We start from the raw sequence: 26,693 nt of genomic DNA, 5'->3' as shown, positions 1-26,693 counted from the left end.
ACTCGCCACCGCTCAACGTTATTTCAGCTCCGGTGGGTCGGGGGGGTAGGACCAAGCGATTTGGGATTTGTTTATAAACATTTTGGTATTTGTTTATAAACATTTGTGATTTGTTTATAAACATTTGTGATTTATTTATAAACATTTTGGGATTTGTTTATAAACATTTGGGATTTGTTTACAAACATTTGGGATTTGTTTATAAACATTTGGGATTTGTAAGTCTCATGGGGGGGGTAGGACCACTACCAGTTGACCTGTAGTAAGTCTCATGGTCGGGGGGGGGGGGGTAGGACCAAGGGATTTGGGATTTGTTTATAAACATTTTGGTATTTGTTTATAAACATTTGTGATTTGTTTATAAACATTTTGGGATTTGTTTATAAACATTTGGGATTTGTTTATAAACATTTGGGATTTGTTTACAAACATTTGGGATTTGTTTATAAACATTTGGGATTTGTAAGTCTCATGGGGGGGGTAGGACCACTACCAGTTGACCTGTAGTAAGTCTCATGGTCGGGGGGGTAGGACCAAGGGATTTGGGATTTGTTTATAAACATTTTGGTATTTGTTTATAAACATTTGTGATTTGTTTATAAACATTTGTGATTTGTTTATAAACATTTTGGGATTTGTTATAAACATTTGGGATTTGTTTATAAACATTTGGGATTTGTTTACAAACATTTGGGATTTGTTTATAAACATTTGGGATTTGTAAGTCTCATGGGGGGGGGTAGGACCACTACCAGTTTACCTGTAGTAAGTCTCATGGTCGGGGGGGGTAGGACCAAGTCTCATGGGATTTGGGATTTGTTTATAAACATTTTGGTATTTGTTTATAAACATTTGTGATTTGTTTATAAACATTTGTGATTTGTTTATAAACATTTGTGATTTGTTTATAAACATTTGTGATTTGTTTATAAACATTTTGGGCTCTGTATAATATGTTGCCTAGGGCCTCAAAAGGCCTAGAACCGGCACTGTCCGGTGGTCACCTCACCACCAGAGCGGTGGTCACCTCACCACCGGAGCGGTGGTCACCTCACCACCGGAGCGGTGGTCACCTCACCACCGGAGCGGTGGTCACCTCACCACCGGAGCGGTGGTCACCTCACCACCGGAGCGGTGGTCACCTCACCACCGAAAATCCAGACTATGAATGAGCCTTTAGTCTAGTTTTAGTCGACTAAATATTTAGTCGAACAAAATGTATTTTGTCGTAATGACTGTTTTAACAATGAAAATAGCCGATCTACAATCTCGCGACACGTTGTGAGCTTGTAGATCGACTATTTTCAGCATGCAACTAAGTGTAAAATGACGTATACTAGATCTCTTGTCCACTAGTCCCTTCCTAACACTTTAGTCTAGTTTTTATTTGTTGATGAAATTGTCAGTATATATATTTAGTCTTAGTTTTCCAGTTACCGGTACTTTCCATGTAGTTTTCGTCATGCAGTGAAAAAAGGTAGTCGACCAACATTTTTCGTCTTAGTTTTAGTCGACGAAATCAACACTGACTGAAAACGGGTATTACTATTCACTGAAAACAGGTATTCATGAAAAACAGGTAGCCTATTCATTTTATTTATTGGGTTTTTCTTCAATGACTAAGAATTGTCATAGATTTCCATCTCCAAATCCTCCACCCAATGCTCCTTCACACTATTCGTAGATACAGAGGATATAGAGACCGCATTAGGTTATAAAAATATGAAATTCGACCTTTTCTCACCGCTGCCTGAACCAGAAAGATATCTATGAAATGTTGTCCGGGGATATCGAAACAAATTTGAAAGTTCTTGGAACGAGCCAAAAACGTTAATTAATGTATACATATTTTAATTGTTTGATTCCCAGATTGGCCCATGCATACGACAAATGCCCCATCTGATACGGAAGGAGGAAAGACATGGTTTTCTGTTAGTGGGCCCAGGGTGGAGAAGAAGGTCTGTAGGTGTTTTTTCTATTAGTGGGGCAACTGGACAACTGGTGGCCCGGGGGCCACATGCAGGCCCCCACCTTCACTTAATGTGGCCCTCAGGTTAATGTCAGAACACTGATATAATATTGGTTTCAGCTGTTTACAATTCCACAACATGCAAACATGACCCGTGGGGTGGGGGGAGTTGATCGACTCAGTTCACACAGGTGTGATCTTTTCTGAAAACTGTTAGGATTTAGACAATCTTTTGTTTTAGAATCGGCCTCAGGTCTAAATGCGAACCAGGCAGCTTTACTAAAATAATTATTATAGGCCAGTATAAGCTTTACTGTACATATAGTATTGTCTGTCAAATAGCTTGATGTATAGGTTGGCAATTTGAGGTACTGTAACATAGAGCACCTCGGCTGCAATTTGACAACAATGTAAAAAGTCCATGGACAGAGCTGAGTGGGAACAGCACTGCTTTACTGACGAAACTAGTGAAATGCTGCCACCAGGAGGCCGAATTTTGAAAAACACATTACTACTCCAGATTGAGACGGATCTGTCCAATATTTCATATTCCATCCTAATTGCTGTGTTTTTAGATATTTTAGTATTTCAAAGTGTCCATGAATCTCTCTATCTCTCTGCTCTTAATGTACAAGTTAAGACTACCTGTGCAGATTGTTTAACATGCAAAGCTAAAAATAATAATAAAAAAGGTGTCATCATCTAAAGGAGGATCAACAGTGTCAATCGTTTCTGGCCGGAACTACTTATGTAGTGTGGTGTTGCCAGGGGGACACAGCTGTGGTTACACTACTATGTAAATCTACCAAGAAAAAAGGTTTGTTGGTTTATTTGTTGAAAAACGTCTGACTCTGAAAGCAAATATTGTTTATTTTAGGAGCATTTGTTGACGGGCATCTGCCTGTCTGTAGTGGGCAGTGGCCACTTGTACTGTAGTCTCACTATAGCCGCAATTTGCAACTAGATTTTTTTTATAATGGGATGAATCTAGAGTTGCAAGTTTGCACGATTGGCCCTTTTGAAACAAAAAGCCTCAAATCATGAACGCAGCGTCATGAAATTTACGTGAAATCTTTCACAGACTTTCCTACTAGGATGAGGAATATATCCCACCCTTTTCACATTGGCCTGTTATAGCGCCACCAACAAGTGGATTTTTGCAAAACACATTTTTGGAACAAAATGCCTCAAATCATCCAATTGCCATCAAATGGCAGACCTGTGCCCCAAGGAGGACTTCTTCTAGTTTGTTCTGCATTTGAGCCACGGACCATGTCCATGCAGCATTTGATCACATTGCCTCTCAGACCCATTTGAGCCACGGACCACCATTTGATCACATTTAGCCTCTCAGACCTCAGACCCAAAACTAAAGAATATGTTGTCGTTGTTGGATTAGATTGTGTCCACAATCCCATGCTGTATTGATGTTGGTACCATTAGGAGAGATGACAGGCAACCGTTGATCAAAATAACAATTCTTCTATACATTCTCTAATTGTGTAGACTTCTTGTAATGCATATGTTTAACTCTATAGTCCAGTAATTAAATGGCAGAGGTTGGACAAACTTGGATTATTTTGTTTCTCAACTGATTCTGACAGGAAATTAGGTCTATAGCCAGGATGCAATATCTATCCCAATCTGCTCACTGCTAGTAGTACCGAACGCCAAATATTTGCATATCTTCCAAACTATTAGTATTAGGGCTATAAATACTATATGTTTTTCAGGTCAAGGAGTTCATTACTTGCGCAAGCAGAGCGTGCAAGTAGGCCTACTGTGGTCGCCTGCATATGTATAGTATGTAGGCCTGTCCTCGATGGTCCCTAATTATAGATTTTTCAGTTGTAGAAGTCGGCAGTACTTTGCTCTTAATTACCTAAACATGAGTGAGATGTGCCATATATGCGCACGCACGATGCGATTCCATTCACACCTCTCTCTCTCTGCACCCTCTCTCTCTCTCTCTCCCCTCGCATGACCATGACCATGAAATGGAGAGCAAAATACACCACCATATAGTTTCACATGCGTCTATGCAAACACCACGCATAGACTTGTTGGTTTAGGCTGCTGCGCAGTGGCATTTGGCCAGCTGGGTCCTTATTGGTAGGTTAATATACACAGTTTATCTGTAGCCGTCCGCAATTAACCTATTGTTCAAGCTTCGCACTCCAATACAAATACTATTTGAATAAAGGTTGTACACACCAGTGAAATTAACATCCCTAATTGAGAGAGTGTATAGGCCTAGCAAGCGCACCACAGATCATAATAGGCTGCATGGCTAACAGGGCTTGTAGGGCACTATATCCCTTTAAGCGTTCTCACGGAAGACAGTTGACTTAAAGCTTAAATGCCAAGGACGTTAAGACGAGATATCTTAATTAAATACTTAATTAAGATACCCATGTACCTATCTAAATACTTCCTTAATGTCAATGAAGTGCACACCCACAACACCAGAGGGAGTGCAACAAACCATGTGCAACCCAGATTTGGCACAAACAAGGACTAAATTAATTTAGCTCCTATGCAGCCACCAAAATGTGGAACATGCAAGTCCCTTGACTCCTTCAAAACTGCTCTCAAAGGCCACCTACGGATGGCTGCAATTTGAAACTGGCCCCGTAAAATCGGAATCCCACCCACCCCATGTTCCCCTCACTGTATAGTTTATTTTCCCTTTTTAATAATTTAATAATTGTCGGTCCTCCACACTACACCCTCCCATTCCACTCTGAACTCGGCACTCTATCCACAAATATTACACACTCAGCCCGCAACCTGGGTGTTTTCTTTGACCCTGACATCTCCTTTAACACCCACGTCACCAAAGTTGTCCAGTCCTGCTGCTACTACCAGATTAGGAACATTGCTAAAATTAAATCATTTTTGTCACATGCAGACCTAGAAACCGTTATACACTCCTTCATATCCTCACGATTAGATTATTGCAACTCTGTCTATTCCGGTATGAGCAACAAAAAATATAGCACGCCTCCAGATGGTGCAGAACTCTGCTGCACGCTTACTCACTAACACACGAAAACGTGAGCATATCACACCAATCCTGGCTACCCTACACTGGCTCCCTGTAAGCTTCAGAATCAAATTCAATATCTTATTAATCACTTTCAAAGCCCTACATGGACTAGCCCCCTACTACATCACGGGCATGCTAAAACCCCACAGGCCGTTGCGCAGCCTCAGATCTGCAGATTGTGCCCTTCTAGTCCCACCCAGGACTCGCCTTGTCACCCGAGGTGACCGGGCTTTTGCGGCACGCACACCATTGCTCTGGAATGCCCTCCCCTTGGCTCTCAGGCAAGCAGAGACAGTGCCCGCTTTTAAACATCTTTTAAAAACACACCTGTATGTCAACTGCTTTTCATTTACAAAAGAAGAACTCTAATCTAATGTACAAAAACAATAACATTCCAAAATTACATTTTAAAATGTGCTGAACATATTTGTTGTGAATTATCTGCATGCTGTCTGACTGGCAGCCTCTGGTGGACATTCCCTGCATCCACAATCACACATGTGTTTGCCATTACACCGCTCAACTCACTAGCCAATCACAGTCTAGTGCCCTCACTCATTCCACACTCCACTTCCTTGCAGCCGTGCATCCATGACAAACGTAAGCCTTGTTCCCCTGTCTCTGTATTGACTTGACATATTCTATGCTATGTTGATCACTCTGCCATAATACTATGATTGTTCACATATGTTTATGTTCTAGTGTATATTTGATTTACTTGTTATTCATATGGTCCTCTATTGTCACGCTATAGCCAATGTGTATTCTATTCCTTATATCTTGCTTGTAGAAACCATGGCTCACTGAAGACAATAAACTACTACTCTGTTGAAATATACCTTGGTGTCACATACCCTCTCTCTGACCGGAGAAACTTGGGTGGTCGGCTCATAGTCCACAAATAACCAGCACAGAATATTTATTATATTAGTGTTCGCACTTCTGGCCTGACTTAAACCAGCGCTTAACCTTCTCATTAACCCATTCTGTACCCGAACCCCTTTGGGTGTTTTAAGCATTCTCTTATACTTAAGCTATTGAAAAATAGCAGATCTACAAGCTCATAGTGCGCCACCGAGTGTCGCGCTACGCGCTTGTAGATCTGCTATGTTTTTTAATCGTGAAAATGTGCCTCAAATCTTTGAATATGAATGAATGAATTATATGATACCTTTTCACACAAGTTACAAATAAACAGTTATACACCTTACCTTACTGATACTACTGATCGCATACAACATAAATGAATACAACAAATCAAAACCAAACGTAAAACAAAACACTGTAACTAGCATACATATCCCTTACTGGCTGTACATGGCCTTTTTCCTCAGGTCCCAGAATATATAATCTTTCAGAGCGAACGTTTTTAACTCAAATCTTTGCTTCTGGAGGGGTCCGTGGAACAACATATTTTCAGATTATATTTTGGGGTCGCAACCTGAAATATAGAAACATGAAACTTAAAAAAAATGTTACATCAGGCCTTTTAGATCAGTTAGTCTTTTTTATTTCAGTTGGTAGGGCATTCCACAGGTATCCCTTTTACAGAATAAGATGACTGACCAAATGCGGTGTTGACGAACAGATGACAGATGTGTGGTGTTACAGTTCCAGATTATGTAGCATTCAGAGGTTCTGGAATAGTTGTCCGACTACGCAAGAGTAAATAAAAACGTAGGATAATAAATAAATGTCATCCAATGAGTATTTTGTACTGATGATGCTGTTCTTCTCTTCTCTTTCTGTCTGTGTGTAAAGAGGTTTCCCCTGAACAGCAGGAGGACGAGGAAGAACCTCCACAGATTAAAGATCTGAACAGCAGGAGGAGGCAGTGACATTTCTACGTAGGGAGACCAGGAGTGACACTCTCTCAGGTAGGAAAAAAACAAACAAAAAAACAATGTAGGTGCCAATTGTCTAAACTGTAGGTAATCCCCGGCACTACTCTCCCTCTGACAACCTGGGAAGAGACCCAAACTGAGCTCATGCTGATGTTACATCACTGCATTATGCCCGTCGCACGTTGTCAATCAAAGCTGCCTGTGTTATGACTCGTGCTGAATGTCACCGTGAAAAGCCTGGCTTCCAGTCCATTTGAAATCACTTCAAATCAGCACCATCCGCTTCCATTAGATCCCATTCTGCTTGTTTTGTGCTCTGTGCCTTGTGTTCCATGAACGGCCGCAGAATCCGTGGACAGCCCAGAAATTAGTAAATTATTTGCAGTATATATTCTGTACTTAACATTTCAAAGACAAATATTTTACTTTATGCTCCATTCCAGGAATCTCTCCAATACGCCACAGTCGAACACGCCATCAACCTCATCCGTCTCGCCGGCCGCAACGCCTGGCTGTCCAAAGCTGACATGCGGTGTCATACAGGAGAAAAACCCTTCTCTTACACATTGTGGTAAATGTTTTATTAAAAGTGGTGGTGTAAAAATGCACATGAGGACTCGTGTGCATTTCGTTCAGATCGATCAGATTGTGGCATAGCCACACATGTGCAGTCTTCCCTTCTTCTAATCTAATGGGTGGCATCTCTAGTGGCTCAGGAGGAAGAGCAATCGCTTCATGGGAACTGGTAGGTTCCCAGTTCAGTAGCGTCATTTAGCTATAGGGTTGCTGGGTTTTGCAAATAAAACTTTGAGACATTGCCAAAGCATTTCCGGAGGTCCCCTGCAGCCAGAAACGTTCAGAACCCCCTGTGGTATACACGGAAACCGGTGACCTATCACAGATGCCTTGCGGTTTGGTAGTTGTGTAATCATTCTACCGCATTCACCGGCTCACATTTTTGTCTATGATCATTTGTCCCCCCAAGGCGCCCCCCCCCCCCACCTGTTGCAGAAGCAGTACATCCAGAAGGCGACACCGGGGCTCAGACCTCCAGCTTGCACAAAGACCCCTCGCTGTATGTCGCATAACTCCAGGTCTCAGGCAGCGGTGCAAAGTAACTGAGTAGTAAGTACATTTACCCAAGTACTATAGATAGATAGATTTCTTTATTTTTGTGTCATGCACCAAAGGCGCCCAGCCCACATGGACTTACAGGACACACCATAACATTGCTTCAATATTGCATTGTGTACAATAAACAGATTTCTTTTGTTGATATTCCGGATGGGAACCGCAAGGTTCCCGGTTCGATCCCTGTGGGCTCCCCCAGAGTTGATGTCGAAGTGTCCTTGAGCAAGACACTGGATCCCTGATTGCTCCTGATCTGCAGGTTGGTGCCTTGCATGGTTTCCTCCACCATCGGTGTGTGAATGTAATGCACAATCTATGTAAAGGTGTGTGAATGGGTGTATTGTGTTAATGTTATATATATATATATATATATATATATATATATATATATATATATATATATATCGCCCATGTATATATGAATGAATGTACCATTTACATCTTCCTTGGAGTATTTCCAATTTGAATAAAATTCCAGTTTTAGTCATATTTTAGTCATCTGAAATGTTTTAGTGTTAGTCTAGTTTTAGTCCACTAAACATCATATGAGTTTACTCGACTAAATCTATAGTTTGAGATTTTGTCAACTAAAATGTATGTTGGTGTCCGTGAGCTTGTAGATCTGCTATTTTCAGAGCGCATGCACCAAACATAAAATGACTTGTCTTTTTGTTCTACTGTATCTCTTCTCCACTTTAGTCTGGTTTATATTTGTTGAGACAATTCTCAATACATAGTGATAGTTTTAGTCATCATAGCTTAGTTTTTATTTTGTTTTGGTAGTCGAACATTTTCCGTCATAGTTTTAGTCAAGGAAACGCTGAGGAAACTGAGGATACACTGCCGCAGCCAGCGTATTTGCTGGCAGAGTCAGACACGACAGTTCAGTTCAGTCAGTCAGTCAGTCAGTCAGTCAGTCAGTCAGTCAGCCACATACACATCACCTGCTGTGCATTCCTCACATACTAACCAACAATCAGCATCAAGGCCCAGCGGACGGGACAGAAATAACACATGACTGAATAACTTGATAACAATATGACGGAGTAGGTGTCACACAGCTAGCAGGCTTCAGAAGGAGTGGGTGTCACACAGCTAGCAGGCTTCAGAAGGAGTGGGTGTCACACAGCTAGCAGGCTTCAGAAGGACTGGGTGTCACACAGCTAGCAGGCTTCAGAAGGACTGGGTGTCACACAGCTAGCAGGCTTCAGAAGGACTGGGTGTCACACAGCTAGCAGGCTTCAGAAGGACTGGGTGTCACACAGCTATAGCTGGCTTCAGAAGGAGTGGGTGTCACACAGCTATAGCGGGCTTCAGACGGACTGGGTGTCACACAGCTAGCGGGCTTTAAAAGGAGTGGGTGTCACACAGCTAGCAGGCTTCAGAAGGACTGGGTGTCACACAGCTAACAGGCTTCAGAAGGACTGGGTGTCACACAGCTAGCGGGCTTCAGAAGGAGTGGGTGTCACACAGCTAGCGGGCTTCAGAAGGACTGGGTGTCACACAGCTAACAGGCTTTAGAAGCCACTTAATTTAGGGGGGCAAATGATTGTTAGGTCGTTCCCGACCTGCGTGGCAGGTTAAAACTAACCTGTGGCTCCCGACATGCATGGCAGGTTAAAACTAACTCGTGGAAGGTTAAAACCACCCAGTGGCAGGTTAAAACTAACCCGTGGCTCCCTGTGAGGTTTAGAGGTGTCGGTCTCACGACTGTAGGACTGTATAGACCAATCAGTTGCTTACAAACATTGGGCGCATGGGTGACTTTTTCATGTAATCAATTCCCAACAGATCTCCAAACCTGTTTTGGCGAGCGCTGGTTTCAGTGCATTCAACCTCCTCTTGTGTGTTGGCTAGTGAGATGCACCCTATATGAGACATTTATACTCCAAAGCCCAACAGTATTGCGCGCATAGAACAGCCGATATACAAGCTCACGTCGCAGATGCGACTGTTGTGAGCGTAGAGGTCTGCGCACCATCGCGGGACGAGGCATGAATTATACTTGAAAAGCCGCGCATGTGAGATGATGCCCAGTGTAACCAGTGTAACGCCAGTGAGATGATGCCCAGTGTAACCAGTGTAACACCAGTGAGATGATGCCCAGTGTAACCAGTGTAACGCCAGTGAGATGATGCCCAGTGTAACCAGTGTAACACCAGTGAGATGATGCCCAGTGTAACCAGTGTAACGCCAGTGAGATGATGCCCAGTGTAACCAGTGTAACACCAGTGAGATGATGCCCAGTGTAACACCAGTGAGATGATGCCCAGTGTAACCAGTGTAACACCAGTGAGATGATGCCCAGTGTAACACCAGTGAGATGATGCCCAGTGTAACCAGTGTAACACCAGTGAGATGATGCCCAGTGTAACACCAGTGAGATGATGCCCAGTGTAACCAGTGTAACACCAGTGAGATGATGCCCAGTGTAACACCAGTGAGATGATGCCCAGTGTAACCAGTGTAACACCAGTGAGATGAGGCCCAGTGTAACACCAGTGAGATGATGCCCAGTGTAACACCAGTGAGATGATGCCCAGTGTAACGCCATGTGAGAGTGCTGCTGCTCTAACTTGTAGAATGACGACAAGAGGACAAAGGTAAAATATTTCCTGTTTTTAAACTATCTTTGAACGTTCTATTTTACATTTTATTACAGAACAGACGGTGATGATGGTGATATCCAGACAGTATGCATCCTCATGTAAGTTCAGAAGCGGTTACTGTACACCTCCCTACACTCAGGGGTCCCCGGGCTCACCCGGAGTGTGTGTGTGTGTTTGTGTGCACACACACACACACACACACACACACACACACACACACACACACACACACACACAACACATGCGCACACACACACAACACATGCACATTTTACATTTTACATTTTTACAATTTATGGATTAAGAGCGTCTGCTAAATGCCTAAATTGTAAATTGTAAAATGCACACACACACACACACACACACACACACACACTTCTTCCCATGAACATTTACTACGTAAACATAGTTGAACATAAAACAGCTCTTATCATTTATAAAGTAAGAAATAGACTAATTCCCAAGACTATCTTGTCGTATTTCAAGGATAGGGAAGGGGGGGGGGGGGGGTATGAGTTGAGAGGAGACTTAAATTTCCAACAACCCAGTGCCAAGACCACTCGGAAGAGTATCTCTGTCCGAGGGGTTAAGATCTGGAATGGCCTACCAGAGGAATTCAAACATAGTATAGTAACTTAACTTTTCAAAATGTAAAAAATTGCTCAAGCAAATCCTTTTGGCCAAATACAGCATACTATAGTGAAATTACGTATATTTTGGATGTTGTCGTTATTGTATGATCAGCTGATACATTTTGTACAGGTGCTGATGGTGATGGTAGTATTGATGGTCATTAGTGCTGTCATTATTAATAATTAATCAATTTATATTATTGTAATTATGTTAACATTAAAAATTTGAACAAAATGACATTACTCAGCAACAACATGAATGATAATGATAATTGGCAATGAGGGTAATGTGAATAAGGACAATGACAACAATAATAATGTGTAATCTAACGGTATAATGTAGTGCTATGTAACTCATATGGATCTCTAAAACAATAATAATGTGTAATCTAACGGTATAATGTAGTGCTATGTAACTCATATGGATCTCTAAAACAATAATAATGTGTAATCTAACGGTATAATGTAGTGCTATGTAACTCATATGGATCTCTAAAACAATAATAATGTGTAATCTAACGGTATAATGTAGTGCTATGTACAGTAACTCATATGGATCTCTACGGTGACACTGGGGGGGGGGGGGGGGGGGGGGTGGTGTAGGGTGGAATTCTCGTATCTGACTTTTGTTTTGTGAATCTGTTAATGTAATGATGAATTAGATTCATGTTCTGTTGTAAGTAGGATAGGCATTTATACGTTTTTAGCTTCTGCCTACTCCTTTTGATCATCTTCATGTTTTGTTTTGTTTTTATAACGGCTTCCATTCTATTCATTGTCTTTAAATATTGTATTTGAAACTGAAGGATGATCAAATAAACTAAACTAAACTAAACGTTCAAAATGTGTCACCTGGAGCCATAACTACTGTGGCTTTAAAACGGACAACATCAAAGTAAAAAATTGTTTTAACTTAAGCTGTATGAAATACTTGCCATTAATATAGTGGTTGCTACTGTATTCATTGATTGCCCGAGTCCCGTGGTGGGAGTTCTGCTCTGGTTTTGGTGAAATATTCAGTAGTTCCGGTCATTTTGTGATGGGTCACAGCGGGCCACGCAGTAAAAGTAAATTAATTCACAAAACGAACGCCATTTGTATTTCTAAAATATTAGTGCAACTTTCGTAAATGTTTTTACCCCTCTATCACACAGAGCTGTTTTTTGTGTCCATATCACTACACCCAAACAATGTGATAGAGGGGTCAAAGTTGAACTGTTACGCCCTTAGCTTACACATGTTTCATGATAACTACGTTTTATGTATGTGATTATTGCCATGCTTTTTGTCTTTTTTTGTCTTTGTCTCTTTTGTCTCATCGTAAATCGCTCTGGATTAAGAGCGTCTGATAAATGCCTAAATTGTAAACTGTAATGATGATGTCACGGACAGTCACACTCAGAGTCTCCCTAAAGGATTCTGAAAATTGCTGATAATTTTGAGACCACATAAAGCTTTCACCACCACCTCTGGACAACTATTCCAGCTGTCCAGTGTCTGGGCAGGCGGGCAGACAGATAGACAGACAGACAGACAGACAGGCATGCAGGCAGACAGACAGACAGACAGACAGACAGACAGACAGACAGGCGGGCATGCAGGCGGGCAGACAGACAGACAGGCGGCCAGCAGGCGGGCAAGCAGACAGACAGGCAGGCATGGTGCCAGGCAGACAGGCATGCAGACAGGCAGGCAGCAATACACATTCATATTTTACATAGCATAGCAGAGAGAGAGACACCAGAGACATGTACTTCCCACGGATTACAATCACCCAAAGGAGAGTTTGAAAACCACGCATAAGACGTTGTTGCCTATAACTTTCAAAAGTATAAAGCGTCTCCTATATGGATGTATAACTAACTATATCTCTGACAGAAAATGCACAATCTTTTTATAGTCTCACAAGATAGTTTGACCCAAAGTGTTATAAATGTAACACAGCTCCGTTTACACCTTTTATTGAATTGTTTTTATCTTGATTTGTTCTTGTTCCACATTTGCTTTGGCAATGTAAACGTATGTTTTATAATGCCAATAAAGCTCCTTTGGATTTAAATGGATTTGTCTGCAGAGTAGAGCCCCATCTGAGAGAGAGACAGAGACACAGAGAGAGAGAGACACAGAGAGAGAGAGAGAGAGAGAGAGAGCGAGAGAGCATGAGGTCTCCCACTATCAGCTGTGTTTGCACTGGAACACTTGTTGCTGCCTGCTAGTAGCTACTGCCAACTTCACACACATTCTCCCCCCCTCTTCCCCATCTCTCTCTCTCTCTCTCTCTCTCTCTCTCTCTCTCTCTCTCTCTCTCTCTCTCTCTCTCTCCAGGGTGCAGCAGTGCAGTGTATTTCCATGTATGGTTGAAGAGCTGCAGTCTCTGAGCCTCCGAAAGAAAAAAAAGAAAAGAAAATCCAAAAGGAATCTCATCTTTTCTTTTATATTTTTAGCTGCATGGTAAACAAGCTCCACTGGGGTTAAAACTAAGCCGTGGCAGGTTAAGTTAACCCATTTTGACCTTAGTCTGATTCTACAAATGTCTTCTACATCCTGACAGTTTTCTGAAAAAGCTATCTTTCTATGTCAGTCGTTCTTCGATTTTTCAAAAATAGCAGATCTACAAGCTCTCTGCTATGAGCTTGTAGATCTAAAGCATAACATAATACTATAACACCAAAAGGGGTTCCTGCCCAGAATGGTACACTTCATTACAACTGTATTCAATGCTTTCACATTGCAGCGATCCGTACCCGAGTACACTACATTCTGTCCCGACTCCCGATGTGGGAACGGTCGGGTGATCCGCTCCAGTGATCCGCTCCAGGGGACGGTATACGCAGCATTCACACAACATCTGCCAAGTGGTCCAGAGTGAACATCCGGGCCCAGAGTGTGAATCGCCCCCTGAGGTTCGGGTTTTGGGGTTTTGGGGTTTTGGGGTTTAGGGTGTAGGTCTGTGTAGTAGAAATGTACGTGGGAGGGACCAACCATGCACCCGTTATACTTTGACACAATTAAAATTCATTTTCGCATCGCTATATCGGCACCACAAGTGAGATAGTGACGGTTCTGAAGCCAGACTCGCTGGTTTGAACCAGGACCATTCTGTGCACAGCATGAGGGACGTGCAGAAAGTGTTACTCTCTGCATTTTGGAAGAAAACAGCCCGATCTACAAGCTCTCAACGCGTCGTAGATCGGGGTATTTTCCGGGGCGCGACCCCCCACTCGTTGGCTACATGCGGAGATGACATGCATTACATTTTAACCTTTGCATATAAGCAGACATGCAAGGTCACCAAGGCCATACGACCAAGTGCTACGGGCTGGAAATATTTACTGTAGTGAAATATGCGCCTACTGTACGATCAGATCCTAGCTAGCTGCTGTAATTGAGCTCTATGGTTACTTATAGATGTGTTCATATAGTATATTGTATAGGTTGAATCATCCAGGGAGCTTAGCGTGACAATGGAACACTGGAATGGAATCACTTCACTCGTTGCACGCACGTACGCACGCACGCACGCACGCATGCACACATACTTACACACATACATACACACACCCCTCAGATCGAGGCAGGTTGCCAATTCTTCTCACTGCCAGTGCCATGATCTCCCTCCCTCTCTTCCTCCCCTGTTTCTCCAACTCTCCTCTCTGTTCTCTCCTCTCTCTCTCATTGTCTCTCTCTCTCGTCTCTCTCGTCTCTCTCTCATTGTCTCTCTCTCTCCTCTCTCTCATTGTCTCTCTCTCCTCTCTCTCTCTCTCTCTCTCCTCTCTTCAACAGAGTCCTTCGCCCTCGGACGACTGCGGGACAACCGTTCATCCTCGTCAAAGCGACTCTTCTCTCGTTTTGAAAAAGGTAATTAAGACCACGATTGTGTTTCTTAACGTCACACTTTAACCCATTTAGACCCGAGGACGATTCTATAGATACCTTCTATATATATATATATATATATATATATATACACCTTCTAAATCATTTTTCTATATCGGTGGACCCCCAGAATTATCTGTATTTGGCCGCCGACCCCCATCTCAAAATATGTTGTTCCTGGGAGCAAAGATTTGAGTTAAAAACGTTAGCTCTGAAATAATATATATTCAAAGATTTGCGCTATGAGCTTGTAGATCTGCTATATATTATAGCTGAAGCATAACATGATGCTTAAAACACCAAAAGGGGTTAAGAAGTCCAACTCTGCATCTTTTTCAGAGTTAAATTAACACCCTGGATTTGATCCAAAACACTGCAATCAAAACATTGATTGGTGGTGGAGTTAGCTGCTTTATAGCAGACAGTTTGAGGGTCCAATGGAGTTACTTTCCATTTATTTTCGAAAAACACTCAGACGTAAAGGGTGTTCAATAGCACTGATTTATGCAACAAAACAAAAATCAAAAATACTATTTTTGCTCTTTTCCCAGCTCTGTCGTTATAAATGAAGGGGGACAGCTAGCATGTCTAACAGACATGGATATCAATCGAGGCATTTTACAGTAAAGATTAGTCAAATCAATTTGATTTCTAGAGCACATTTTAAAAACGACAACCAAAGTTGACCAAAGTGCTTGACAGCATAAAACAGAATGTCTTTTTGTTTTGTGTATTCTTTACTGTATATACATTCTGTAGTGTTGTTGCAACATGAACCGTGCTATGGAAAGTAAATGCAATATTATTATATTACCAAACAGTTCAGCTTAACCCATTTAGACCTGAGCTCGATTCTACAACATTTATGTCTTCTAAATCATGACAGTTTTCTGAAAAACCCTAAGTTTCTTAGTGTCAGTCGTTCTCAAACTATTTCATGTCAAGGACCTCCAAAGATATCTGTAATTGGCCACCGCCCCCCATCTGAAAAGATGGAACTCAAATCTTTGCCTCCTCCAGAAGCAAAGATTTGAGTTAAAAACACTCTGAAAGAATATATTCCAAATTTGCGCCACATTTTCACGATTTTTCAAAAATAGCAAACCTACAAGCTCGTAGATAAGTATAACAATGCTTAAAACACCAAAAGGGGTTCCCGCCCTTAATGAAACTTACTGTGTTTTGAGGTTTGATTAAACTACAATACCCATAACTCCCTGTTGCCGAACATCATCACCACTATTGATGGGGAGTCATTTATTGGCCCGCGGCCCCAATGGCTAATTTGGCCCTGCGTGTGTGCTTGCGTGCGTGCGTGCATGTGGCATGTGTATCCGTCGGCGTTAACAGGCACAGCTACTGGTGTTGACGTGCTGAGATTAGACACACAGTTACGGAATGACTGGAATGTCACTGTCTCATGACCATGCACGAGGGCACACACGCGTGCACGGGCGCACACACGCACTATTTGGTCTCCAGTGGCAGGCTAGACGGCTTACTCTCACAGACGGTATAGTGTAAACAGGTTTGACGCTCTGGAGAGATATTTTAAAACTCATCGTATGTTTTTTTCTGGATCTGTGTTTTTGCCGACACATAATTATTATTAGTTGAATGTATATTTTTTAAAAGCCAACATTTTTAACAAAAATCTTTGTTTCTCGGATACTCACTTTTGAGAGTGCTTTTATCTCTGATAAGTGTGCATTTGTTTCTAGTTTTAATCTTATAAACATGAATTATACATTATGTGTGTCTACTAGGGTGTCCAGGTCCAAACTGTTAATTTGAGGGACAGAATTATCGCTTGTGTGGGACACGTTAGACAGGACAACGTAATACAACCCATTCTACAAATGCCTTCTAAATCCTGACCGTTTGCTTGAAAGACCTCATGTTTTATATCAGTGGTTCTCAAACATTTTCATGTCAAGGACCCCCAAAAATATATGAAATTGGCCGCCGACCCCCATCTGGAAATATGTTTTTCCACCCACTCTGAACACTGATGCCTGTCAGTCACAATGTGGGACAGACAGGGTCTCAATGTGAACTCTGATGCCTGTCAGTCACAATGTGGGACAGACAGGGGTCTCAATGTGAACACTGACGCCTGTCAGTCACAATGTGGGACAGACAGGGGTCTCAATGTGAACACTGATGTCTGTCAGTCACAATGTGGGACAGACAGGGGTCTCAATGTGAACACTGATGTCTGTCAGTCACAATGTGGGACAGACAGGGGTCTCAATGTGAACACTGATGCCTGTCAGTCACAATGTGGGACAGACAGGGGTCTCGATGTGAACACTGATGCCTGTCAGTCACAATGTGGGACAGACAGGGGTCTCAATGTGAACACTGATGCCTGTCAGTCACAATGTGGGACAGACAGGGTCTCAATGTGAACTCTGATGCCTGTCAGTCACAATGTGGGACAGACAGGGGTCTCAATGTGAACACTGATGCCTGTCAGTCACAATGTGGGACAGACAGGGGTCTCGATGTGAACACTGATGCCTGTCAGTCACAATGTGGGACAGGGTCCTAATTTGTGAGACGCCTGCAAAGTCTTGGAAACGAGGGACTGTTCCCGACGCACAGGGAGGGACATCTGGTCACCCTCGTGTCTCCAAACAGATGGATGCAACATGCCGTGCACGACAACTGTCGACTATATAGCTTTCATACGGCCTTATGGAGGCTTTGCGTGGAGACTCTTTACTGAGGAGGCATTCTGCGTCGCTCAGCACCTCATTACGGGTCAAACGGAGGCACGGCACGGCACCACACACACAATGAGCTATGCTCATTATCTCTGCCTTAGGATAAGGAGCTGTCATCGCTCGCGTGTGTGTGTGTGTGTGTGTGTGTGTGTGTGTGTACTGTGTAGATACTGCACAGAACCTGTCGACCCAACCATCCGCCCTCCTGAAGCCATCACAGAACCTGTCGACCCAACCATCCGCCCTCCTGAAGCCATCACAGAACCTGTCGACCCAACCATCCACCCTCCTGAAGCCATCACAGAACCTGTCGACCCAACCATCCACGCTCCTGAAGCCATCACAGAACCTGTCGACCCAACCATCCGCCCTCCTGAACCCATCACAGAACCTGTCGACCCAACCATCCGCCCTCCTGAACCCACAGAACCTGTCGACCCAACCATCCCGTTACCTCGCCTCCATCAGCGCCTGAACCCCCAGCCCACGCGGGGCGTGCGGTCGCCATGGAGCGCGTGCAGCACATGACCAGGAACGCCATCCGTCGGGCGTCCCAGATGGAGGTGAGCCCGACGACCAAGAGGAACCTCCAGGAGCTGTTCGTCAACTTCACGCTCATCCTCATCTGCCTGCTGCTCATCTACATCATCGTGCTGCTGAGCAGCTGAGCGGAGCGGAGCAAACTCTTTTACCGTGTCAAGGAAACACGCAAAATCAGTCATCCCGCGGACCACCATATTGTAAAATCATGCTGATTTAACTCTTGAGAGTGTACAAATGGAACCAAATCCATTTGGTTCCATTTGTACACACTCAAGAGTTTTCAGACCCATAGGGTCCATTTCGTTCAAACTATCATTTAGCTGTGAAGCCCCTCACTTCACACGGGTGTGCCCCCCCCCCCCCCCCCCCCTCCCTATTTGCCAAAGATACCAGATCTACAAGCAATACGTGTCAAATGGGCTTTAAATGGATGAAGACACATTCTAGACACCAGAGTTGGAGACAAACAAAATCTGGATGAGTTCCAAGCCACACACACACGCACACACGCACACACACACACACACACACACACACACACACACACGAGTGTGGGGACGTCAGAATGTAAGTTAGACGTGTCTTTATTTCTTAACGTAGCCTAAATAACGGTCAGTTTGTTTTATTGTTTTATTGCATGGTGTGATGATCACTCATAGGGTAACGGTTTTATTATTTATTATGTTTAAATTTGACTTTCTTTCTGAGATACTGCCAATTCTGGATGACCTTCACGACATTAATTGTATTTTAACCAAAATTTGAACCAGATGAAACCTACAGCATCCTTATCAATTTGGACCTGACCGATTCTAAAAATAAAAATAAACCTCTAAATCATGACATGTTTCTATGTCAGTGGTTCTCAAACTATTTAATGTCAAGGACTCCTAGAATTATATGTATTTGGCCGCCGACCCCCATCTAAAAATATGTTGTTCCAGGGACCCCCCCAGAAGCTTTCTCTCTGAAAGAATACATATTCAAAGATTTGCGCCACGTTTAAAAAAGAAATAGCAGACCTACAAGTCAATACAATAGCTACAATAGCAGCTATGAGCTTTTAGATCTGCTATTTTTCAACAGCTAAAGCATAACATAATGCCGAAATGGGTTTAAAACAGCCGATGTACAAGACCACAACGTGGTGTCGCACTGGTATTTTTCGACATAGAGATTTGGTATATACGGAAGCTGCAGCGCACCTTCCGTAGAGGCCTGGGGGGGTCAACGGGGGGTCAAGTGGTCGTTAAGAGGTCGTTGAGACATCTGGTGATTGTCAAAGAGAAGAAATATATCCGACACTTTTACATGAGATTATTATTGAAGGGATATTTCACTATTATTTTACTATTATTATTGAAGGGATATTTCACTATTATTTTACTATATTAATTATTGAAGGGATATTTCACTATTATTTTACTATTATTATCGAAGGGATATTTCATGTCTGGGGTCATTTCTTTTACTTTATCTGCATGGGGCTTTCGTGAAAACACCCCAGACACTTTGTGAAGTTGCTCCATTCTGTATTTATTATTTAGATCTTTTGTTCCCAAACTTTTTCATGTCAATTAAGGACTCCCAAATTGACACTCATTAGCTCCGTGGACCCCCATTTGAAAATATAAGCCGAGGACCCCCCCATAATCACCGCTCTAAGCAGGGATTTTCAGCCATTTTCTTTTCAAGGACCCCCAGGTTTGACCTGAATTATAGGCTTACAGTCCCAAATTTAATGGAATTTCTATCTCTGGGACCCCCGATTTGTATTGTAAAAATCAATCCTAATTTAACTCTGAGGGTGTACAAATGGAACCAAATGGACCCGTTAGTGTGCATTTGGTTCCATTTGTACACTCCCCACTTTATAGGGAACCACTGATTTAGATCATATTAATTAATTAATTAATCAATCAGACGCGCCCTTTCCTACACTAACCCATTGTAACTTTAAAGTCCTTTGTAACCATGATCATCAAAAACATGGTCCTCATGGGGATGCTGATACTGGCCTTCTTGAAGTTCTGATACATGAAGGGGGTCGTTTTTTTTCTTTGTCCCCCCCCCCCACCCATTACGTTGTTCATTTATTTTTTTGAGTGGTGCAACCACTCCCTTACGGAGCTATGTGTGTGGCTGGGTGCCTCATGGCTGGGTCTGAGCACGACAATAGCAGGCGACGACGACCCATCTTGCCTGCCCAAAATGTAATTCCAGGTGCAAACTGGGAAACTGTTTGGAAAAATCAGCGGTGAAGAGTTGGCCCTTCTGGGCCAGTCATCCCGTGAGAACGTGTTTTGGTACGATGATGTGCGACGCAACACTGTGTTGAACAAACAGACGCTATATATGCTGAGTCTGGGGTATGTGATTTTAATATTCTAATATATATATATGGGTCTATGCACTGTTGTTTAGACAGACACACTAATCGTGGTTTTTATAGTGTGCACACGCCCGAATCGCGCGCGCGCGCGTGTGTGTATGTAGTGATGCCATTGCTCCACTCTGTGTAAAAATGATTAAAGTTATTCAACTGTCAACTGAATTGCGTAATTTTGTTGTTTTCCCTCATGTTTTTAATAATTATTTTGTTATTGCAAGATGCCCTGTTTTTGTAATCACAATGTAATTTAACATGAAATTTGAAAATACATTTCCATATCATCTGGCCAGTATAGGGTTTATATGGTGACATTCACACCAGAAAGCTTTGCTGCGATTAAAACTAATCCTGCTGCGCATTGTCAGAAAGTGCACTTCGTTTGGCAGGTGTGAAGGCTCATTCGAATCCTAATGCGTATCAAAGAACCGCATTCTACTCCGAGCAAAAACGGCGGTTTCGCTTCGCTTCCAATCGCACTTGATTACGATTCGGCGCAGGTGTGAATGCGCAGACGGAGCAACGACCCACTGCAAGGACAGACAGAGAAACGACCCACTGCGCAGACGGACAGAGCAACGACCCACTGCACAGACAGACAGAGCAACGACCCACTGAGCTGACGGGATGGACGACCCAGGATGGATGAGAAACAGTCAGTGAGTACAACTCTGCACCCCCTGCTCTTTCTCTCTGAACCGTGCACAAACACCCAGCATCATGTTTTATATTCAGTGGTGGAAGAAGTACTCAGATTTTACTTAAAAGTAAAAGTAGCAGTTAAATCATGGGGTCATGGCCTGAAAGGTTTGTGAGCTGTTAATTGACATGTATTATTTTGAAATGAACAGACCATTCAAGAGCTGAAGATGCTGTTTGTAGATTTTGATTATTTGTATTATTACAAAACATACCTCCATTAACCACTTTGGCTATTTGAAAATAGCCGAACTACAAGCTCACATCGCGTCACCTTGTGAGTTTGTAGATCTGTTATCATCAAAGGATTAAAAAAAATGTTTTATACATTTAAAAACGTCTTAAAACCCTCTAAGACCTGGATTAATTTCTACTTGCAAAACTACTAGGAATTAGGTTAAAAAAAGATGTAAAAAAAAAAAAATGTTATTCACATTATATAATAATAATATAATAAATTCATAATTTACATTTGGGGGATATCTTTCACAATAATGAATAAAACATATTCTAGACATTCTAATTATCACAAAAAACATATTAAAATTATTTTACTTACTTTTATTAGGGTTAAAGGTCAAAAGTCATAGGTTAAAATTTGTTCAAAGTTGCACAGAGTCCAGACATTTTTAATTTGTGTGAATTTCAGCCTCTGTGGGGGCTATTTATATGCAAATATCATGACCAATGGCATTAATATTAGTATTAATTAGTAATTAATTCAAATATTTTTTTTGCTATAAAGCAATGCTGGGTCTTAGAGGGTTAAACGGGACCTTCTGCCTAATCAGTACTTTTACTTTTTACTTTAAGGCGTAAGAACAAATGGCACCCTTTTCACATTGGCCTATTAGCTATAGCGCCACCAGGAGGCCACAACCTGACCTGGAGGAGACCTGTCCTATTATAGCGCCACCAGGAGGCCACAACCTGACCTGCCCTGGTGGAGACCTGTCCTATTATAGCGCCACCAGGAGGCCACAACCTGACCTGACCTGGTGGAGACCTGTCCTATTATAGCGCCACCAGGAGGCCACAACCTGACCTGCCCTGGTGGAGACCTGTCCTATTATAGCGCCACCAGGAGGCCTCAACCTGACCTGCCCTGGTGGAGACCTGTCCTATTATAGCGCCACCAGGAGGCCACAACCTGACCTGCCCTGGTGGAGACCTGTCCTATTATAGCGCCACCAGGAGGCCACAACCTGCCCTGGTGCATGGAGACCTGTCCTATTATAGCGCCACCAGGAGGCCACAACCTGACCTGCCCTGGTGGAGACCTGTCCTATTATAGCGCCACCAGGAGGCCACAACCTGCCCTGGTGGAGACCTGTGCCCCGAGGGGCACTTGTTCTGGTCTGCAGCAGCCAGGGGGCCTTCCTGCACGTGCACGGATGCACACACACACACACACGCACACGCACACAGAGCTGCCTGTTGAAACCCAAGCAGCGAATGTGAGCCGCCAGCGTGGATTATTGATGCGTCGTAACGTGATCGCTGAGCAGAGAGAACAACAAAAGAAGGAAAACACTGTTCAGAAACGCACGCACACACACGAGCACGCCCTTTCCTTTTTTTTTTACTGATTTGATTATTATTTTTTTTATAGTTAAAATAGCCGATCTACATTGACACGTTGTGAGCTTGTAGATTGGCTATTTTCACAATTCGAAAATGTTTTTCAAACTGAAAAAAAATGAAAAAGTTGTTTAGGGATAAAAGGGATGAAAATATAGCCCAAAGCCTAAAAAAAGGGCATTATACTGTATAGTTATTTAAGGTGTGAATATTCATTCATTATAGGCCTACTGTAGTTATTTAAGTTGTGTTTTCTAATGTCTACAGTTCTTACAGAGTAACTGTAAATAAAGTTGCCCAGTAATTCCGGTTGAGTCAAATGAACCATATTTCCCTCTGAGGGAGTATATATGGTGTAACAGAACAACAGAACAACAGTAGTTCACCATCAGTACACCACTGCCAGTGACAGTGGGGTTGGAGGGAGAACACAGTGACGCTGTGTGTGTGTGTGTGTGTGTGTGTGTGTGTGTGTGTGTGTGTGTGTGTGTGTGTGTGTAGCTCATTGGGGGATGGAGGAGGACACAGAGGGGGGTGTCCACAGCGCTAGCCTCAGTGCACGGTGACAGCCCTGATGAGGAGGAGGGAGACGGACGGACGGACGGACGGACTCGTCTCTCTCCCGGCTGTGGGTTAACAGCACTCTGTAGAGTTCTGTGTGTGTGTCTCTCTCTCTCTCTCTCTCTCTCTCTCTCTCATCCCACAGCCAAACAGCAGCAGTCCACCATGGTTCTCCAACAGGTGAGGAGAGAGAGAGCGAAAGAGAGAGAGAGAGAGAGAGAGAGAGCTTCTAGTTGCTTTAATTGTTGCCTGTTTTGTGTTCATTGCTTTAGTTTGGTCAAATCAAAATGGAATAGAAAACAGACACATCCAGGCTGTGTTGTTGTTGACTGACTCCATGCTGTTCACCCGTTCAGGACTTTTGGTGTTTTTAAGTTACACTTTAGCTGTTGGAAAAATAGCAGATCTACAAGCTCGTAGTGCGGCACCGAGTGCCGCCCTACGAGCTTGTAGGTCTGCTATTTTTGAAAAATCTCAAATATTTTCTTTCAGATAGGGGTTGTTACTTGTTACCAAGTATATCATTTTTGGGGTCCTTAAAATAGTTTGAGAACCACTGACACAGAAACATAGGCCTTTCAGAAAACTGTCTGATTTAGAAGCCTTTGTTTTGTTTAACGGCCTCAAGTCTAAATCCGTTAAATGGTGCATTGGAACCTCTCACGTCCACATTGTAACTTAAACTCATAAACCATTACTAAGTGGAAAAAGCGGCACTCCAAAATAAAAGATGCAGGACTGGCTCAGGTGGAATTTCTCATGTTTATTTGAGAACACTGACGCGTTCTTCAGAGCAGATTATTTTAATTTTAAATTGGCCTCAGATGTTTTTTATCTGCTCTGAAGAATTAAGGCCGTTTGCCGAAACACGTCAGCGCTCTCAAATAAACATGACAAATTGTGTCAGAGCCATTCTGGCTTGTTTTTTTACTTAACCACTGTCTTAACCAGAGGAATTAACCCACTGTCTTAACCAGAGGAATTAACCCACTGTCTTAACCAGCAGTTAAGTACTGTCACCTCATAAACACATGACATAACAACCACACCAAGGGATCTAATGAAGTACTGTCACCTCATAAACACATGACATAACAACCACACCAAGGGATCTAATGAAGTACTGTCACCTCATAAACACATGACATAACAACCACACCAAGGGATCTAATGAGGTACTGTCACCTCATAAACAGATGACATAACAAGAACTGCACTCTGTCGAGTGCATACTTGCTTGTTGCACACTAGTAGGCCATTTAGCCTACTAGTGCGCAAGTAGAGCGCGCAAGTACTTTCGACCGCTACAAACTGTCAAATCTCAGTTTCTCTGTGAAGGAACGTTTGAAATGTTGATTAGGTTTAACTATTTGCTACCTACCTACTTTATGCATGTTACGTAATGACTACTTGTGCCTGATATGGCAGTGGTGCCAGATTACATACATGTATACATAAGAGCATTACCTTTAATTATCCCAACACTAAAACATATCGTCATTACGTCACCATCGAAAACCAATTACACTCTGGCATTGGGTCCTTTAATCCACATCTTTATTACGCCATCATTGAGAGCTAGTTATACATATACTATGTATATGTATCTATATGTAATTTGTAAGTTGATTAGCGGTATATTTTATGTTTACGTCATCATTGAGAGCTAGTCATACATATATATGTAATTTGTAAGTTGATTAGCGGTATACTGTGGTTACTTTGCGCCAAAAACCGTCCCAGCCAACCCGCCACTTTTGATGCGTATGCAAATAAAACAGCAAATTGTGCCTGATCTGCTGGGACCAGGTTACATACATGTATACACAGGAACATTACCTTTAATCCTCCCAACACTAAAACATATCGTCATTACTGTCACCTCATAAACACATGACATAACAACCACACCAAGGGCTCTAATGAAGTACTGTCACCTCATAAACACATGACATAACAACAACCACACCAAGGGCTCTAATGAAGTACTGTCACCTCATATTCTTCGCCATAGTTTTACCCGCATGCGTGCGTGCATGCGTGCGTGCATGCGTGCGTGGTTTATAGGATTCTGTGGACAGGGCTCATGGAGAGCTTAGCTTGGCTTAGCGGCTGAATGAAAGTGTCAAAATGAAACTGGGACATGCTGTCACACCAGGAAGTAGACCAGACAGCGGGGGGGGGGGGATCCCACCACAGAGGTTAGACAGGGTCCCGGTTGGGGGGGAGGGGAGGGGCGTATATCTAGTTTGTGTACGAGCGTAGATATGGTAACCATGGAAACGCCTGTGACTTGTTGGGTGTTGAGAGGGTCCGGCTGCAGTGGAGGGCGGCGGTGGATCAGCGGTAGAGTGGCCGGATGGTGACCGCAAGGTTGCCGGTTCGATCCCTGTGGCCTTCCCCCCAGAGTTAGTGTGGAAGTGTCCTTGAGCAAGACTCTGAACGCCTGATTGCTCCTGATGTGCAGGTTGGTGCCTTGCATGGTTTCCGCCACCATCGGGGTGTGTGTGAATGGGTGCATGTAATGCACAATCGATGTAAAGGTGTGCATGTGAGTGTGAATCGGTGAATGTAATGCACAATCTATGTAAAGGTGTGTGAATGGGTGAATGTAATGCACAGTCTATGTAAAGGTGTGTGAATGGGTGAATGTAATGTACAATCTATGTAAAGGTGTGCATGTGTGTGTGAATCGGTGAATGTAATGCACAATCTATGTAAAGGTGTGTGAATGGGTGAATGTAATGCACAGTCTATGTAAAGGTGTGTGAATGGGTGAATGTAATGCACAGTCTATGTAAAGGTGTGTGAATGGGTGAATGTAATGCACAGTCTATGTAAAGCGCCTTGGATAATGCCGCTATATATATATATATATATATATATATATATATATAAACAGATAGCTTCTCATGCACATCCAGGTGGAGGAGGTGCTGGTAGGCAAGGTATAAATGCTGGCCAAAGAGAACTTCTTCCCCAGGGAAAGGAAGGGACCGCACACAAGATTACTGATGCTTCATTTCTTTATTGCACGATGCGTTTCGCAGTTTGGCTTCGTCAGGTGCTTGCATATATATA

At 42.9% G+C, this 26,693-nt stretch overlaps 2 protein-coding genes across 2 annotated transcripts in view; both read left to right on the top strand.

Annotated features, from left to right (window-relative positions):
* LOC308311453 (double-stranded RNA-specific editase 1-like) overlaps nt 1-26,693 on the top strand; it is a gene marked incomplete at both ends in the record, with an annotated part of 118,044 nt that overhangs the window by 20,823 nt on the left and 70,528 nt on the right. The gene's annotated exons all lie outside the window — the stretch shown is intronic.
* Nucleotides 13,871-18,574, top strand: pln2 (phospholamban 2). Its single transcript, XM_080758354.1, has 3 exons — nt 13,871-14,058; nt 15,018-15,092; nt 18,007-18,574. The coding sequence occupies exon 3, from the start codon at nt 18,346-18,348 to the stop codon at nt 18,505-18,507; it is 162 nt and encodes a 53-aa protein (XP_080614480.1). The 5' UTR covers nt 13,871-14,058; nt 15,018-15,092; nt 18,007-18,345; the 3' UTR covers nt 18,508-18,574.

Source organism: Protomyctophum bolini (assembly GCF_963924005.1).
Source record: "Protomyctophum bolini genome assembly, chromosome: 24".
Lineage (NCBI taxonomy): Eukaryota > Metazoa > Chordata > Actinopteri > Myctophiformes > Myctophidae > Protomyctophum > Protomyctophum bolini.
Note: the sequence above shows the minus strand (reverse complement) of the source record. Positions and strands in the feature narration are given on the sequence as shown.

Excerpts from the sequence above, each read along its gene's own strand:
- pln2 (XM_080758354.1), top strand. The coding sequence starts at position 18,346 with ATGGAGCGCGTGCAGCACATGACCAGGAACGCCATCCGTCGGGCGTCC.